The sequence below is a fragment of the Pomacea canaliculata genome, linkage group LG4 (assembly GCF_003073045.1).
Source record: "Pomacea canaliculata isolate SZHN2017 linkage group LG4, ASM307304v1, whole genome shotgun sequence".
In the NCBI taxonomy this organism is placed as follows: domain Eukaryota; kingdom Metazoa; phylum Mollusca; class Gastropoda; order Architaenioglossa; family Ampullariidae; genus Pomacea; species Pomacea canaliculata.
Window position 1 is genome coordinate 17,247,985 of NC_037593.1, and position 16,175 is coordinate 17,264,159.

The 16,175-nt window shown below is 38.9% G+C and overlaps 1 protein-coding gene across 1 annotated transcript; it reads left to right on the plus strand.

The window, feature by feature from the left end:
• Positions 1-645: 645 nt before the first annotated feature.
• On the plus strand, positions 646-15,733 carry LOC112561969 (neogenin-like). Its single transcript, XM_025234853.1, is given in 16 exon segments — positions 646-934; positions 2,186-2,547; positions 4,597-4,791; positions 5,416-5,524; positions 6,312-6,508; positions 7,857-8,040; positions 8,521-8,661; positions 8,851-8,950; positions 9,497-9,713; positions 10,357-10,510; positions 10,925-11,068; positions 11,321-11,644; positions 12,526-12,654; positions 13,572-13,607; positions 13,610-13,649; positions 13,896-15,733. Coding segments are annotated over 10 exon segments (1,452 nt in total). The 5' UTR covers positions 646-934; positions 2,186-2,547; positions 4,597-4,791; positions 5,416-5,524; positions 6,312-6,508; positions 7,857-8,040; positions 8,521-8,558; the 3' UTR covers positions 14,101-15,733.
• The last annotated feature ends 442 nt before the right edge of the window (positions 15,734-16,175 follow it).

The window sequence follows — 16,175 nt, forward strand, 5'->3', positions numbered from 1 at the left end:
CATAGATAATTTAACTCTCTGATAACTTTTCTGCAGCTACATCATTAACTTTTATTTTTCGACTCTTGATCCAACTCATCATTATGAGGGTCGGAATCAGCAGCTATGTTCTGTGCAGTCTCAAGTCTCTGTAACCGTTAGAACATTCGGAGATGTAGTCTTTGATGATGTACAGATGTCTGGAGTCGAGATAGTGTGTACTATCACTGTTCCGTATTGCCAGCCTGAGTCCACGCGCTACTTCACATCTCTTCTCAAATTCACATTTTCCCACCCGGAGTCTCTCAGTCCTTTTGTGTGAGAAGCCCTTGCCATTCTTTATAAGCGGATTTTTTCATCTTTTATGTCTGTTGATATATCTCTAGCCGGCCGCTTGCTGATATGCTTTGGTCTGTCAGTATGTCAATTTTAAGATAGTCATTTAACCTGCCTTTACCAAAGCAGAACATATATAAATGTATACAGCGGACAATTTTAATGAAACGTAGCGCTACGTGAGATGTGACACGGAGATCCTGGTGTATTCTGTATGTTTTATTGCATGAGTGACTCGAGCTCGAAATATTCCTAGCTGTAGCATATATTAAAAGTAGCGCTGAAATGTGATTTTATGAAAGGACACAAAAAAAAAAACTTGATCGGACGGAACTCTCCCCAAAAAAGAAAAAGGATGTGCTCCACCATGTCACACGCAAAACCTACGACAGTGTGAGACACACGCTCATCCACCCGCCAGCCTCGGAAAACCACAATACGATTATTCTGTTTGATGGGTATCTAGTAGCTGCAGGTCATATCACCACACTGTAATGAGTCATCTTAGACAACATGAGTAGGAGGTTTCCTGGTTTATCCGCTGTCCTCTCCTTTTTATTACGACTGAGTAATGTCTTTGGTATGTAGACACACACCGCCATGACGCCTGGCTAGAGAGGTAAGTCCACCACCACACATTTACGAGTATTTCCGATAAACCAGACTGAGAGTGGCTCCTATGGCTGCTTCACTCATGTCTCACTCACGAATCAGTTGACCAACTTTTCTCTTTCTACTCGCTTCTCTCAACGCACCCAAGATGTGCGCGCGCGCTCTGTACTACAAACCAAAAGTTCGGATCATTTCACTTACTCAAACTTTTACTTAGTTTTTTTAAGATGGTAAACTGTTTACAGCAACTCCTATCCATATTATTAATAGTATCAACTAAAAATACTAATAAAGAAAAACCCCGCCAGCCTATTTTTTTCAAATTTATTTTCAAATTAAAAGAATATTTGGCTTATGTGTTCCTATGTCATACATCTAAACATCGGGTTTAACTATGTACAGTGCTCTTTCTTTGGTTAACAAGGCCTATAAACTACTACTATAAACTGCTTTTTGAATGTATGTAACAACTGCGCAGTCGCTTTCAAACACAAAAGGGTATGGACTACCCGAGAACACAATCGCGAGCTCCTGCGGGTGTAACTTGAGCGCAATGTCAGTGTCATACCTGTCATACCTGAGTGATCAACACTCATACAAACTCACTAGTGTTGTCAAAATCACACGAAGAGCAAGAAAACTTCCTGAATAGCAGTGAACATTGCACACATTATTAACAGGTGTGTGATCGTCATCCCGTAAAGAAGAACCAATGGATGTCTTCTGAATGCTCGTAGTCTCATGTGCAACATTTAAAAACCATTTTACTTTGGTAGGTGGAGCCGGGGTACTAATCCCTCCCCCTAATCTGACCAAACGGAAGATTATAAAAGGAACTGTTTGCACCCCGTTTTTAGCCAGCAGGCTCACGATGGGTTCTGGATGTCGTCTGTTTAAATCATCATTTTAGATGGATATAAAAATTAGTAGAATTATTATACTATACAACATATATTTATACATAGAGAATGGTACCTCGATACTCTACCACAACCTGATCTGGAAGGCAGATGCAGGTTTTAAGCACAACGATCGAGATTTGTGTAAATTTATGGAATGAACTGAAAAATAGACTGTATTTGTTCAGCATGGGGAAATGAAGGAAATACCAAATTTATGTGTGTGTTTTAGCATGCAAACAGGAAAATCATTGACAAGAATAAACACTTACCTATAATTTAAGTGATGCTTTTTTTCAGTCGCTCTTTTACCTAGAAAAATGTGCAAGCGAATTTATTTATTTGTAATTTTTGGCCAGAACAAGAAGAATCGTGTCGGTCACCCTGTTCTCGTGTTGTGTCGGGACCTTCCCCTTGTGACGTTGACATCGACCCTCGTTATCTCTACGAGCGCCTTGTGTTGTGCTGAAGTAGTCCACGCACCCTGGTGCAGGTGCACGCCGCAGGTAAGGTTGCAGCAAGCCTGTGTTACTTCGCACGAAACACAACCAACCGTGGGGCCGGCCAACGGCGTACATCAAGCGTCTGGACGCGTGTGTGTGGGGGAACACCAAGCAACAGCGACGATCTGTGTTTTCCAGCTGAGACTGTACACTGACCTTTAACCCTTCGCCTGCTGTTGTACCTGTATTGACACACCGGTGTACAACGACAAGCCAGGGTAAGGAACATTGTGTGTGTGTATGTGTCATGTGTGTGCGTGGGCACAGCTTGTTATTTCGCATTTTGTTTCATTTGATGTCCTTTGTTTCCAAACATCCCTCTCTAACAATTCTACTTTTTTACATAAATGGCCGGAGAAGGAAAGTTGTGTTTTGCGAGGTGGGTGAGGGTTTTGTACATGCAGTTAAGTACCATGTATAGAGACAGGTCGGGGGGACTGACCAACCTTTTATTATACCTAACCCTATTTGTCACGGGCCCGTGGTCGCCCACAGTAATTAGAGAGCTATCAATTACGGTCTCCCTGGCGCCCATCGCATCAAGAAACTCGACAGCCCTCACACACGTTCAATGTGTCACCGAGCTTTTCTGTCAAATATACAAAATCTAGTTCTTTACACGTTACCTGCTCTGGTACTACAAGTACTAATCTGGTGACATCCGCATTGTGTGTGTGCGTGCAGGACCTACTGTGCAGATGTAAACACGGCGATAAGAGGACAAAATTTGTTTTGCAGGTGTGTCTGTTTAGTGTGTGTGTTAATACAGTAATCTTACTCCGTTTTATATCTTTTCCTCTCCTCCAGCTTTTAAACACAGGGTGTCGGCCGTTTTGTGTATCAGCTTTGTCTGTGGTAAGCTTTTATTGGTTTTGTGTGCGTGTACGCGCCATGCTTGAGTAGAATGTATGTCAGATGACTGACACTGGTCCCTGACATACCATGCGCAGTGTCCGGAGCATGGGTGTGAAACCATGTCAACAATACCCTGTGTAAGTAGGTGTGCCAAGTGTGTAACGCTGTTAGACACGAGTACAGGGGACAAACGGTTCTAAAAGCTGCCATACTGTCTTTTAAGTGTTGTAGATTTAATGACCAGGTTGTTATTCTGGCTGTTAGCTACTCTCAAACAAAGCCTCACAAGCGCACAGCAATTTAATAGTCATCTAAAATGGAAAAAGGCAAACATTTTTATACACCTGTGTAGAGCTACCAGTCACCTTTCCTTCTCTTCCTGGATCCGCCTTTGTTCACAGAGTTCCCCCATGTCGGTCTCATAATTTCCTCCATTGTCGTCCGCACTACCCCCTTCTTAACATGAACATTTAAAGGGAAAAACAAAATGTAGAAAAAACATTTTCAGGGAATAACAAAATGTAAAAAACGCAATGCATAAATCGCACAGAACTAATCCATGGGCCCGGGTACAGGATATATCAGCTCCCCTTTGTCCCCATTTTCTGCCAGGTCCGGTAATAGCATGCCTCTTGGCCCGTCGTATCTCACTCAAGTGCTTTTTTCAGTCTTTAAGTGTAGCCCCATTTTTTTCTCTATTTCACATTGGGATCCAACCCTAGTGATTCTCTTTGTTCTTGCTTGCACCACAGGGTTCGCCAGTTATTTGATTCAGATGAACGATAAAGACTCATTATCATAGTCTTCCTCGTCATTGACAGGTACTTATTCTCCTTCAGACTATTTCAGATTATCAAAGAGTTCTGCAACGTTTGAGTCTGACAGCTTCACCAAGTGAAAGCAAATTAGATAAGAGGAGTTTCACTTTCACATTCAACTTCAGGCTCTTTAAGACGAAGTCCTGGTGGCTGCCTTTGTTGGCACCTCGATACGTCCTCGTTGTGGCCTTGTTGATGCTGGATTTAAAATGCATTAGAAGTAAGAGGGAAGTCTCTTTGGTCGTGAATCAAATGATTTGGAGAGTACTAACTTGTCGTCGTGGATTCTTTGTGGAGACGGAGTGTATTTTGTGTGGTTTATCGAGGACCATGTGCATGCTCTAGTTAGTAGTAGGTCCCTTTACTTTCTTCACTCTGTACCAAAGTCTGTGGATTTCGTCACTTGCTGTTTCCCCAAACTCTGGTCATGTGACCTCTGCAGTCCCACAATGTCCCACCGGTATCTCTCTAGCTCATGGATGAGTTTCCCCCCCCTTAACACACTGGTGTATAGTATTCGAGCATCATACACACAAGGTGAAGTTTCTTCTCTCAGTTTTGTTGGTCTATTGATAGGTGTGTATTATATTTCAGTGCGCAAAATTGAAAAGGCAGATGAATCTGTGACGGAACAACAGAAAGTGACAAAAGGAGGAGGATATCCAGGTGATAACTGAAGATTGGAACTCAGGTGACTGAATACAGGGAGGATGGCCTGGGCAGCTTCAACCATACTTCGGCTTTTGATTACCATGCTGGGCACACTAGCGCTGTCAGATGCTGAAGAAAGTATGTTGAATGTAATTAAATGTTGATAAATTTACTTAGCTTACCTAGGTGCATAGGCAGACAAAAATACCTCTGTCTAAACCTAAACTCTGCCTGTCACATAATAGCATAAATACTCTCCTGTCTGTAACCTGAGAGTATACTCACTTTCCACTGCTGCAAGTACCTGCCAAAATTTCACCCTAAACTGTCGCATTCTGTTACACTTTTTGTGTGGCCTGTTTTCTATTGGGGAAAAAAGAATAGAAGTACCTCAGTCTTGATCAACTTTTTGTGTTCATTGTTATATTGAGTTTGACCAGCATAACCGTCCACAGTTACTAGTCAAGTGATATGTATACATGTAATATATTTATGTGTGTATGTGTTATTTATGTATTATGTATTAAATATATTGTAAAAACTGGTTTTAGCAAACGGATTTGGATTACCAGGTATTAATGCAGCCCATGCAGTCCATTGATATGGGGTCCCATTACATGCACTAGGGCTGGGGTGGTTTGCATATTTTTTTCTCTTCTGCAAGAATATTCTCGCATAGTGCCAAGCAGTCAATAAAAATGGAAGCAATGCTATGAACTGCTCCCCATTTTAAAAGCCAGAGACTTCTCTGTCTGTCAACAGTCCGAGTTCCCCCGTCTATCGTGTCACCAGAAGTGCCTCGGAAGTCAGTTTACCCAGAAAAGAGTAAGGTGGAAGTGAAATGTAGTGCCACTGGAGTACCAGCTCCTTTGTGAGTATTCGTTGATAATATTTCACCTTCTGACCCCTTTTATACTTTTTTGTGTCACAAAAAATATTTTTGGTACTGACATCTTTATAAAAGAATTTAATCCCTCTCATCATGATATATTTGATTTGATGGCTTTGTTTATTTGCTTGTTTGTTTTGGGGTGGGGGGATATTTTGCTTTAATATTTCTTCCGGGTGGCTTTTTAACCTGGTAGCTAGTGCTCTGGACTGTGAAGCAAATGTCTCCAGCTTGATGACATTTTTGTTGGATTATGATAAATGTTCCTGGATCACTTAGTGGCTACTTTCAATTTATACTTTATGCAAGTTCACAGAATATTCATGTCTAGGTATTAAGAGACATTGAAGTACAAGTTTATAGCACATTTAAAAAATATCCTGTCATTTGCAATTTCTCTCTCTTGACTACTTTTCATCATTATTTCTCACTTATTATTGATAACACAACAGCTGACTATTTATAAAGTGCTTTACAAATTCATATATCAGTCTTTTTAATATGTGCCTTAGTACCATTTTCCAAAAGTATGAATTAAAATCACTAAATGGTTTTGAAAGTATGAGAAAGATCTTAAAATGTTAGGTTTTAGACCTTTGTTGACCATGACCGACAGCTGCATTGTGATGTGACTGCTTTTCCCTGCAACACACTTTTGTAAACCAGCATCCAGGGTGAGGAACTTCCACCCCTTACATATCTGCCACCAACAGTTTCTTGGAGTATTTAATTCAGTAGGTTATACTTTTAACGGTATTTGTCTTTGCAGATACAAGTGGACGTGGAATGGAAATGACATAAACATAAACAATCAGTATTTCACAGTCAGTGCAACAACAGGACTCCTGACAATCCCCAGCCTCACTACAAGAGAAGAAGGCTTGTTTGTGTGTTATGCCAGCGTTACCTTTACTAATGGGATGACAGCCACTGGTGCTTCTGCATCACAAGAAATCCGAGTAGGCCGTAAGTACAGCAAACCTAAGAGATGTAGCAGCTCATAAACTGTTTGATAACATGTTTAATGCATACATTTTTAGAGTGAATTTTCGCTACTTTCAGATAATTTTTTCCCGAAAAGGTTTCAATGTTCTAGAAATCTCGCATTCAGTTGGCCCCACCACCATACACCATACAGTCTTTAGCTTGGAGTATCACATGTACACTGGTGATACACGGTAGCTATAGTGTATATGTAGTATATGTAGCATACATATATATCGTCCGGCCTCGCTTTCAGCTCCAGAAGATCTGTGTATAACCACAATAAAATTGGTCATTGTCATTGTCACACACGCAGACCATCCAGAATTGTTTGTCCATCTTCGTAGGCGAGATCAGTCACATCTGACCCGTCAAAAAGCTCATGTCTACTTTCGAGTTTTCACGGATGGATTATTGCAACTCTGGCTTTGTCGATATTCCTAACCACCTACTGGACAAACTTCAAATATTGCGGCTCCCATTGTCTTCCGTAGGCGAAAAGCAGGCCCCGCTACACCCTCCTGCACGGGCTTCACTGGGTCTACATTCAAAGCCTTTAAATTTGTCATCAAAACCCATTTCTTTCACAAAGATCTTCCATAATGAAGACTAATGTTCGTCTTATTCCATCAGTTCTTCAACCATGTACTTAGTTCATGTTTTTGTCATGGGGTCCTCTGCTGGACGGTCCGGTGCCGTAGTGGCTAACGCCTGTCACCAATACAGTGAAGGTTGGCTGTCCTCTGTTCAGATCTCGTCTCGGGCACGCTGTTCTTTCGCTGCATGTGGCATCTGTTTACAGGGCTAGCTGCCTTGCTGTGATATAGCCTGAGTTGTTGGCTCGGTGTAAAACATCATTCGTTCTCCCCACCCCATCCCCACCACCTACTGTTTGCTTACGCGTACGTTTCTTGTATGTTAGACTGTCGGTTAGTTTGTAGGCCTACGTGTGCAGGCCATTGAGCTTGCGTCCACACGAGAAAATGTGCTTGACAAATTCTATTTTGGTAATTTTTAGTTGTAGTATTTATTTTAGCCCTTTAACATATTACTCACTGTTATTAATGTATATCTAAATGTATGCACTTAAGTTTTATAAGGAAAACAAAAAGAGCGGTGAGCATTGGCCAATCGTGTGTTTAATTAAAATTTCATTTGTATGATTTAGCTAGGGTTTGTGTTTGGTGAAATGTGGTCTGGTTAGGAGTGGTTCATCATTTTAGCTTATTGTTAAACGTGTCAGGTGTTGTTTTAATGCATAACATGAGCACTGATTTGTCAAGCTTATGACTTACTGATGTCTATTTGTCTTACCATTTGAATTATCCAGGTATAGAAGACTTCATAAAAAGGCCTCTTGAATCGTACATTGGTAGAGAAGGAGACTATGCATAATTCATTGTGACAAAATCTTCCAGTGTACTATGGAGACGTGACTTTCAAGTGGTACACAGTTACAGGTTCAGTAAATAGTGAAGTCGGGATAAATGAACGAATTTTCATTGACCAAGCAGGTAAATTTTTAGTTTTAGAAAACACACAATCACAAATGCGCGCGCACACACACACACAGAAAGAGAACCGAAATTTTAAGAATTTTCCTTTTCCACTGCCTCCCTTCGTATTCCTTTCAGTTTCAGTGACATCAGACGTAAGAATTTAGATTATTCACATTTGCTTTCTCTTAAAAAGTAAGAAATGTTCAAACGGATTTGATTTTCTTTACAAGCTAAATTACAGCAATGTGATCTTTTTACAATTGTTAGCCTAATTTTTATGTTTGTCTCAGATATAAGCCTTTAAGCATTTTCCCCACTTGCTATTGCCATTTACAAAATTATCTCAGCTATCTATTGCCATGGACATTCCTAGTCTTTGCCATTAGTGTATGTGTAGCTATGTTAAGTGTTATGCTATATACACAATCTGATTCACTGGTTATATACACACAATATACACAATATATACATACACATTTCAACTATATTTTCCAGGCAATTTGCACTTTTCTTACCTACTGAGGACAGATCAGATGACCGGAGGCACTCTGTACAAGTGTGCAATCTCTAGTGTTACGGGTAGTGTCATCAGACTTGGTAATGAAAACAGCCTGAATGTCACAACCGTCACACCCAGTAAGATAATGTTTTTTACTTTTGTCATTGTGATCTAATGTAAGAACTTTATGTTGAGGAAAGGAAAAAAATCATTAAAACAGCTGTGACTCATATTTAATTATCTGTTTTTAAAAGGTGTAACTTCCACACGACAGTCTTGTTAACATGAATTTTAGTTGTCTAAAGTCAGGAATCAAATGTTTTCAGTTCCAAACTCCGCACCGAAACTTCAGTATAATACATCCGGCTCATTCCTCACTGTGGAAATTGGGAATAATGCCACACTTGAGTGCATCTTCAGCGGATAGTAAGTTCTTTTGCAGAATGTATTTTTATTTCCTATTACATCAGTTGACAGACAGGCATTAATTATTCAGCTCGAATCATATTCAGATACTAAGAGACTATACATGTAGAAACTTTTGAAATTTATGGTTTATGTGGCTTGAGTCCAGACATTCAAACTTTATCACACAAGCTGATTTAATGATGTCTCAAAATACCTTGATAATATTATTGATAACTTGTTAACGTTTCTAAAATTTGATGAAGTGCAGAGAGTCTTGGAATATCTTTGTGTATCGTTTTTATATCTTAATCCAGTCAGATAAGGGCCCTATTTGGGTAACTGAAAATACTTTTTTTTCAAACGGTTTATGTGTAGTTTCTGTTATATACTTATTGAATTGTTCAGACAGTAACAGACCTAGAACTTGTCATTTTTGGTTTTAGGCTGAGATGTCATCTTAATGCAGCTATTGTTACCAGTACTTAATGATTTTTAAAAAAGTGAAAAATGAGGAGACATCTAAGTTGAGTATTTAACATCTCTAACACGTTTTTTACACATCAGCATTGCAAGCAGCATCCCATCAGAGATTGTTCCCAAAATCACCTGGTTTGACCAGGAAGGACGAGCCATCACACAAGGAGGTCGCTATGATATTACCGCAAATGGCCATGCTCTTACAATTATTAATGTGACAGAAGATGATGAGAAAACCTACCGTTGCAGAGGATTCAATTCACTTGGGTTACTGCTGAAGGAAGCCTGGCTCTCAATGTTACATGTGAGATACATAGAAATTATTTTTTTCACAGTTATACAGAAGTTACCATTTCAACAATGATAGATAATCCATATACAATATTGATGTCTGTGCTGTAAATGTCTTTAAGTGCATGGTAATGTATGTACACCTGTATCTCAAGAAAGGAGAGAAGTATTTGAAATTTTGGTAAAATGATCTTGAACTGAGTCTTACTTAGTCATTAGAGAAAAAATTTCATTCCAACATCAGGTCATAACTGCTGAAACAAAGCAACCATTCTGCTTTTGCTGAAAAAGAGTTTTCATTTAAACTGTGATTAAAAACCATGACACATTCAACTGCAATATTCAAATGTATATATATACAATATTAATCATAATTTTATAAGCAATAAAACATTTTTAATATAACCTGTTATAGTAGAAAAAGGGTGTTTTGTGAGAAGAGGCAAAAAAAATCTACCGAAGATTTCTATAATCAAGTTCGTATATAAAGTCCAATACCTTAACTCAACAAAATAATACCACAAATCCACTTTTGTTAAAACCAGATTTGTACCCATTTTAAATTTTCTTTATAGTTGACTTTAGGTCAGAATACAGACGATTGTTTAACACCCCTTTTATTTACCTTTATTTATTGCCATTTCACTCATCTACAGCACCTCCCATTTGGGATACAACATTTGAAGTCAGTGACAGCTGTAGAAGGGAGCGATGCTGTGTTTACTTGTATCACCCGATCTGCAAAGGGTGAACAGAGCCCCAATCAGCCACTTTGGGCCCTGAATACAAAACAACTGGGCTCCACCTATGGTAAGGGCCGGGTGTTTTATTATTTAAATATGCACTAAACTTGAATCAAATTCGCTTCACCTATGATAAGGGTTGTTTTATTGTGTAGCATGTTTGGACTTCAAATGAGAGGACAAATGTAATGGATTGACCAGCATGCTACTTTGGAACAGCTTGTGTTGGTGTGTGCTTATGCAAGCATGTACATTTTTGTACCTTATATAACAGTGTTCCTAATTTTTGTAAACATGAAGATAAAGGTGAAACAAGAGCAACTCTGTCTGTTGGCAACTTTTTAATCAATAATTTCTTAAAATATGGTTTTATTCATTGGCAACTTTGGAATATCAAGATGATATGTTATTCGTAGCATTGCACTTCTTTACGCTCTAGAAGTATTTATCATGAAAATCTTTATCCAACTACTTGCTTCAGATCCCAACAAGTACCAGTTCAATGCTAACAAAACTACACTGACAGTCAAGTCTGTTAACAAGGATACAGACATCGCCTGTTTCCAGTGCACTGTGGCTAACAGTGTTGGCATGGTTCAAAATGATGGCTGTGTCAATGTCATTAGTGAGTGGTTTCCTTTTCTTTAGTTTTACATTATAATGTAGATAGTAAAATTTCACCTGCAAGGCCTGACGCTTTTATGTATTTTACAGAATATCAGTATTAAATGTAATTTTGAAATTTGCAAAAATGCAGCTTAGACCAGAAATATTAGTATCCCAGTTGAAACACATGAAGGCTTGTTAGCAAAGTAAAGTTTATTGCTCTCTTTTAATTTCTCACTTCAAAATGGATGCTTGTGTTTATTTTTTGCAGAGCCAATTGAGATCAAAGTAAGACCAGAAGCTCAACAGTCACTTCAGCAAGATGAAGTGGACCTGACTGTTGTGGCCTCCACAGACCCACTCTATGCACCTAACATGACTTACTCCTGGATCTTCAAAAATGTGACTTACACTGGTAACAAAGCTCCACCACATGTAACCTATGACCTTGTCAACAACCGGGCTTACATCAACACCTCTGGACTCACTGATGAGAAGTTAGAGGATATTGCTGGTCTTTACCGCAGGGTTGTCGCCCATCCATTTCAAACGGTGTATGTCGACGTTACTGTGACGACAGAAGCTGTATCTGAAAGTAGGTGGAAACATTTTAAATGGGTCTCATGCTTTTAAAGATAATGTCTTAAGTTATGCTTAATGACTATAGTTTCAAAGTGCTGGTCATAACAAATTAACAAATAAAGTCTATGCAGTAAACAATCATCTCCGACAATATCAATTTACATTCTCTCTGAAATAAAGACAATGTAATTTGTTCTTACGACAAAAATGCTAGAATGCTTTAGTTAATCCCTAAAAAATGTATTAATTATGGCAATAAATGGACAATAATGAAATATTAAATGGCACTTTACCTAATTCAGTTATAACATTAAGACTGTATCATCAGCATACCATTGCTCAGAAGGTAGTTTTGCAAATGTTATAGTCTCAGACTTTACAATCTAATAAAATAAAAATACACACCATTGTCCACAACAGAATAAAACTGCAGTCTTGCCTTTTATAAATCTTAATTTCATAAAAATATAGATTTCAAGGGATGTAAAGCGACAGATAAATTATTCATGTCATCACAACCACTCCCTCCCTTTAACAAACAATTGCTTGTTGTAATAGAAGTAACAAAAGAACAACTACAAAGTACCTAAGCATCTTTAAATAGGCAAATGTCAAAGTCTGGCAAAGTTGTGTGTAAAGTTCACACAAAACCTATGACTAGGAGGCGAGCATGCGGCAGTCAACATGCTAAGGCCACTTGTTTGCCACATTGGAGTATCACTTAGGACACTGTAATTGATGCTTCGTACTTTGTCTAATTGTCATTTCAGTAAGTCATAATTGTTATGCATGGTATAGCATTTTTCAGAGATAACACTAAACACATCACTTTATGCTTCAGCATTGATAAATTTTTAACTGAAATTTATTTGTCAATTTTTGTGTGTGAAACAGCCGTTGCTGCTGCTTCTTTCGACTTCTGGATCATCGGTCTTATTATTGGCCTCATTATCATCATCATTGTCATCTTACTCATCATCTATATCATATGTCGCCGGAAGATGCTAGAAGGAACCTACCCAGGTATGTGATATAACTTTTGGGAAATTGATGTTTACCATTGACCGCAATATTAGAATCACTTGTTTATTATGAGAATGTTAATTTTTTCAGGAAGTCGGTTTTGTAAAAAAGAAGGTAGTACTCTGCCTGCACTCAGTGGGGTCCTGTAACGGTGCCTTGCTAGAGGAGCTGAGGTGATGCTAGTGCAATGCAGTATTTTCTCTCGGCTTATAACCATTGTAACTGCGATCTGCCTCCAGTTTGATAGATAAAAAAAAACAAAGGCTCTTCAGACATGCAGTGATGACAAGATTGCCTATATTTAACTATACCAATGTGACTGTTGAGTGGTCGTCTTGAGAATAAGCCACTAGATAGTTTTACTGTTATAGCATGGCTATCAGAAAATGTAGTTTGTAACACAGAACTATATAGTGGCGTTCAGCAGCAGTGGCATAGGAGGATGTTTTGCTTGGGGGTCGGGTGTGGCGGCAAAGTCCATGCTGACTGTGAACGACGTCCACATTCTTGTCCTCAGTAACTTTTCTGATGGGGTGGCTGTCAGCCCTGGTTCCTATGCCACTGTACAAATCGGCTGTTAATCGGGGTGGGGCTGCATGACAACATTGAAAGCGGGTACATGACAGGGGAATAAGAAGCTTGGGTTGGAAGTTCCGGGAGGATTCCATCGGATTCATGAGTCTGTCTGTTTTCTTACTGCCATACACAAAACAACTCTCTCCCCACTCTCTTACAATCTCCAGTGTGTCGTTCTTATAACTGACACATCCCATGTAACCATCTGAGGCTAAAGGACACGCTTGTACAGACAGTAACAACACATTTTAAGGCCTCTAGGTATTCTTATTACTGAATGTTTGCAAAAAATCTTTAGGCGTTAGACCATTCTTTATGTTAACTCTTGTTTATACTTTCAGTTGACAAGAAGGAGACAGCTGCTGGGCATGACCCAGAGAAGAACTGAAGGACAGTGGTTTCCACGAGCTGTCTAGAGCGTATGTTCCTCTTCTTCCGTCACAGTAATTTTTCATACTATAAAGACCATTCAGAGCTTTTCTGCATTCATACATCTATTTTGAGAGATAATTTCCACTGCACTTTTCATTCTGCTTGGCTCAGTCTCTGTCTCAGTCTCAGTCTCAACCTAAGCATATCAGCAGCTTGCCGGCCACAGAGCTTTATTCATTGATATCACGGTTCATTTTACACAGGGAAGCATTCCCACTGTTGACTTTTTGCAGTGACTACGATGAACACCCCGAGAAAAAGTCACAGGTAAACCTTAAGTTTGAAGACATACCTGATGGAGAGGGCGATGAGGAGAGCTTCTCTGAGTATGGCGAGGAGCCGACGAAATTTAACGAGGATGGATCTTTTATTGGTGTCTACGCTGATGACACGAAGAAACCTCCACAACACCTTACCTCCACAGAATCACTTGTGTAAAGCATCATTCAGAATGAAGGAGTATACAAAGGTTTGAGGATGTGTGTTGATGGTACAATGAGTTCTGTTCTTTTGTGTTCAGAAGACTAACTGTTTGTGGAACAGGTACTGGATAAGCATAGCTTCAAGAGCATTATTAAATAAAAAATTATGTCCAGATAGTTACATGAAATGTTTTTAATCATTTTACTTACATTGTTCTTCATGCTTACATTCGCATCAAGGTAGTTTTGATTTTTTACAATGAATGAATTGAAAAGGGTGGGAGATTTTTCTGAAATCTTTCAAGAAAATACTAGGATTTTATATTGCTAAAATGTACTTTTGTAATGCTACTGCCCTGTAGACAAAGAGTGGTAAGAATGATGTGTGCCTTTTTATGTATTGTGTAAAGTCATCTCATCTTACGAAATGTCCTCAGTACAATCAACCATTGTTTGAGATTGGCTTAGGTATGTACAAGGATGTCTGACTCATTTGTTGTGAAGAAGATATGCATATGCCTGTTCATGCTTACTTTCTTATATCGTGATGCAAGTTTAATAGTTTTATTACATTTTCTGTTGTAGTCCAATCTTGTTAGTTTTTTTCCCGCTTGACTTTTGTCTCGGTGTCTCTCTCTCTCTGTAAGATGTTTAACCAGTAAATACACACTGATTGGGTTTTTATATGAAAAAAGGCAGCCAAATAATGAAATGTTGCACATTATAATTGAGTTGTGTTGATTAACAAACCAATAAGGAAAACTGTTACAGCATCTGACTTTTTTGAGTATCGGATACTTTGTTGCAGCAGTTAATTTTGATGACTTTTTTATGTATATAAAGGCACTTCTCGGCAATTCTTCAATGTAAAGGGAGTACTTAGTTGACAGTTCTTTGGGCTGCATGTCGGAGTCTTCAGCTTTAATATTTTAACACAAATAAACTTGCTCTCGAGACCGAAGCTTGAGCCAAGAGGGCAAAGACTCGGGAGAAACATTGGAACATTAGGGCTAGAGAATCTTGACACAAGGAGCTGGTCAGCGACAGTTGACAGTTGGGACTGCCAGCGGCCATCAGGAAGACACAGGGACTCTTGACCATGACATGTTACCTGTGAGAGATAGAAGTTCAAACTCATGGCCAGCAATAGGTCGCCATTCTTAAAGGAGAAGGTCCACAGTCCAACGCACCGAACAGGGGAGTGAGGGGGAACTAAGGCTATATATAAATCACGGGAAAAATATACCCAATAATTAATTATTGTGTAGTAAACAGCTAAAGACTGTAGCATCCATATCCATTTGCGATTTTTTGCCAACAGCTTTTATTTTTAAGTGAATCTACTACGGTTTACTCAAGTACCATGATAAAACAAGGCTCTAATAATAAAGGGTAGTGAAAAAATGGATGTTTTACAAAACTTTTTTCAGGGTTCTATCTTGAACATTCTTCTCTCATTGACAGACAGAATGACCATGCATTTTATTTCACTCATAGCGCAGGGGTTTCCCCTCGAGTTCTAATCTTTTTTTTCTGTATGTACGTTCTTTGTTATGGAGAGTTTTATTTGAACACTGTATTTTCACACCATGTATCAACGACAGGTTGCATTGATTTTCGTTAATAAATTTTGCTTATTTTTAGAAAAAGTGTTTTTCTATGAGTATATTTTTTATATCTAAGAGTATATTTTTTATATCTCTTGGCTCTTTGAAGAGAAAATATTATTTTCTGTCATGATTGTTTCCTGTTTATTTGGAGAGAAAAGTAAATTTGTGAATGGTGAATGTATGTCTGTTGCCTCTGTGGAGGGTGAAGTACCTTTTCTATCGTGAGTGAATAGGGAACTATTTTTCTATTAATCGTAAATGTTTTCTGCTAATATAGAAAGTGAACTATTTTTTATTCTATTTTTTCTAAATGAAACTGTCGTACATTGTGGTTAGTTGTTCACCGACAGACAACGACTGACTGACAATACAAGAGAACGTGTTGCTGACGAGGACACGTTTCGCGATCTCAGCAAAGTGTTACGTGACTGCACCCGAGGAGCCACGTCACCCATCCGGATCCCATGCTTCGTCCAGCTTT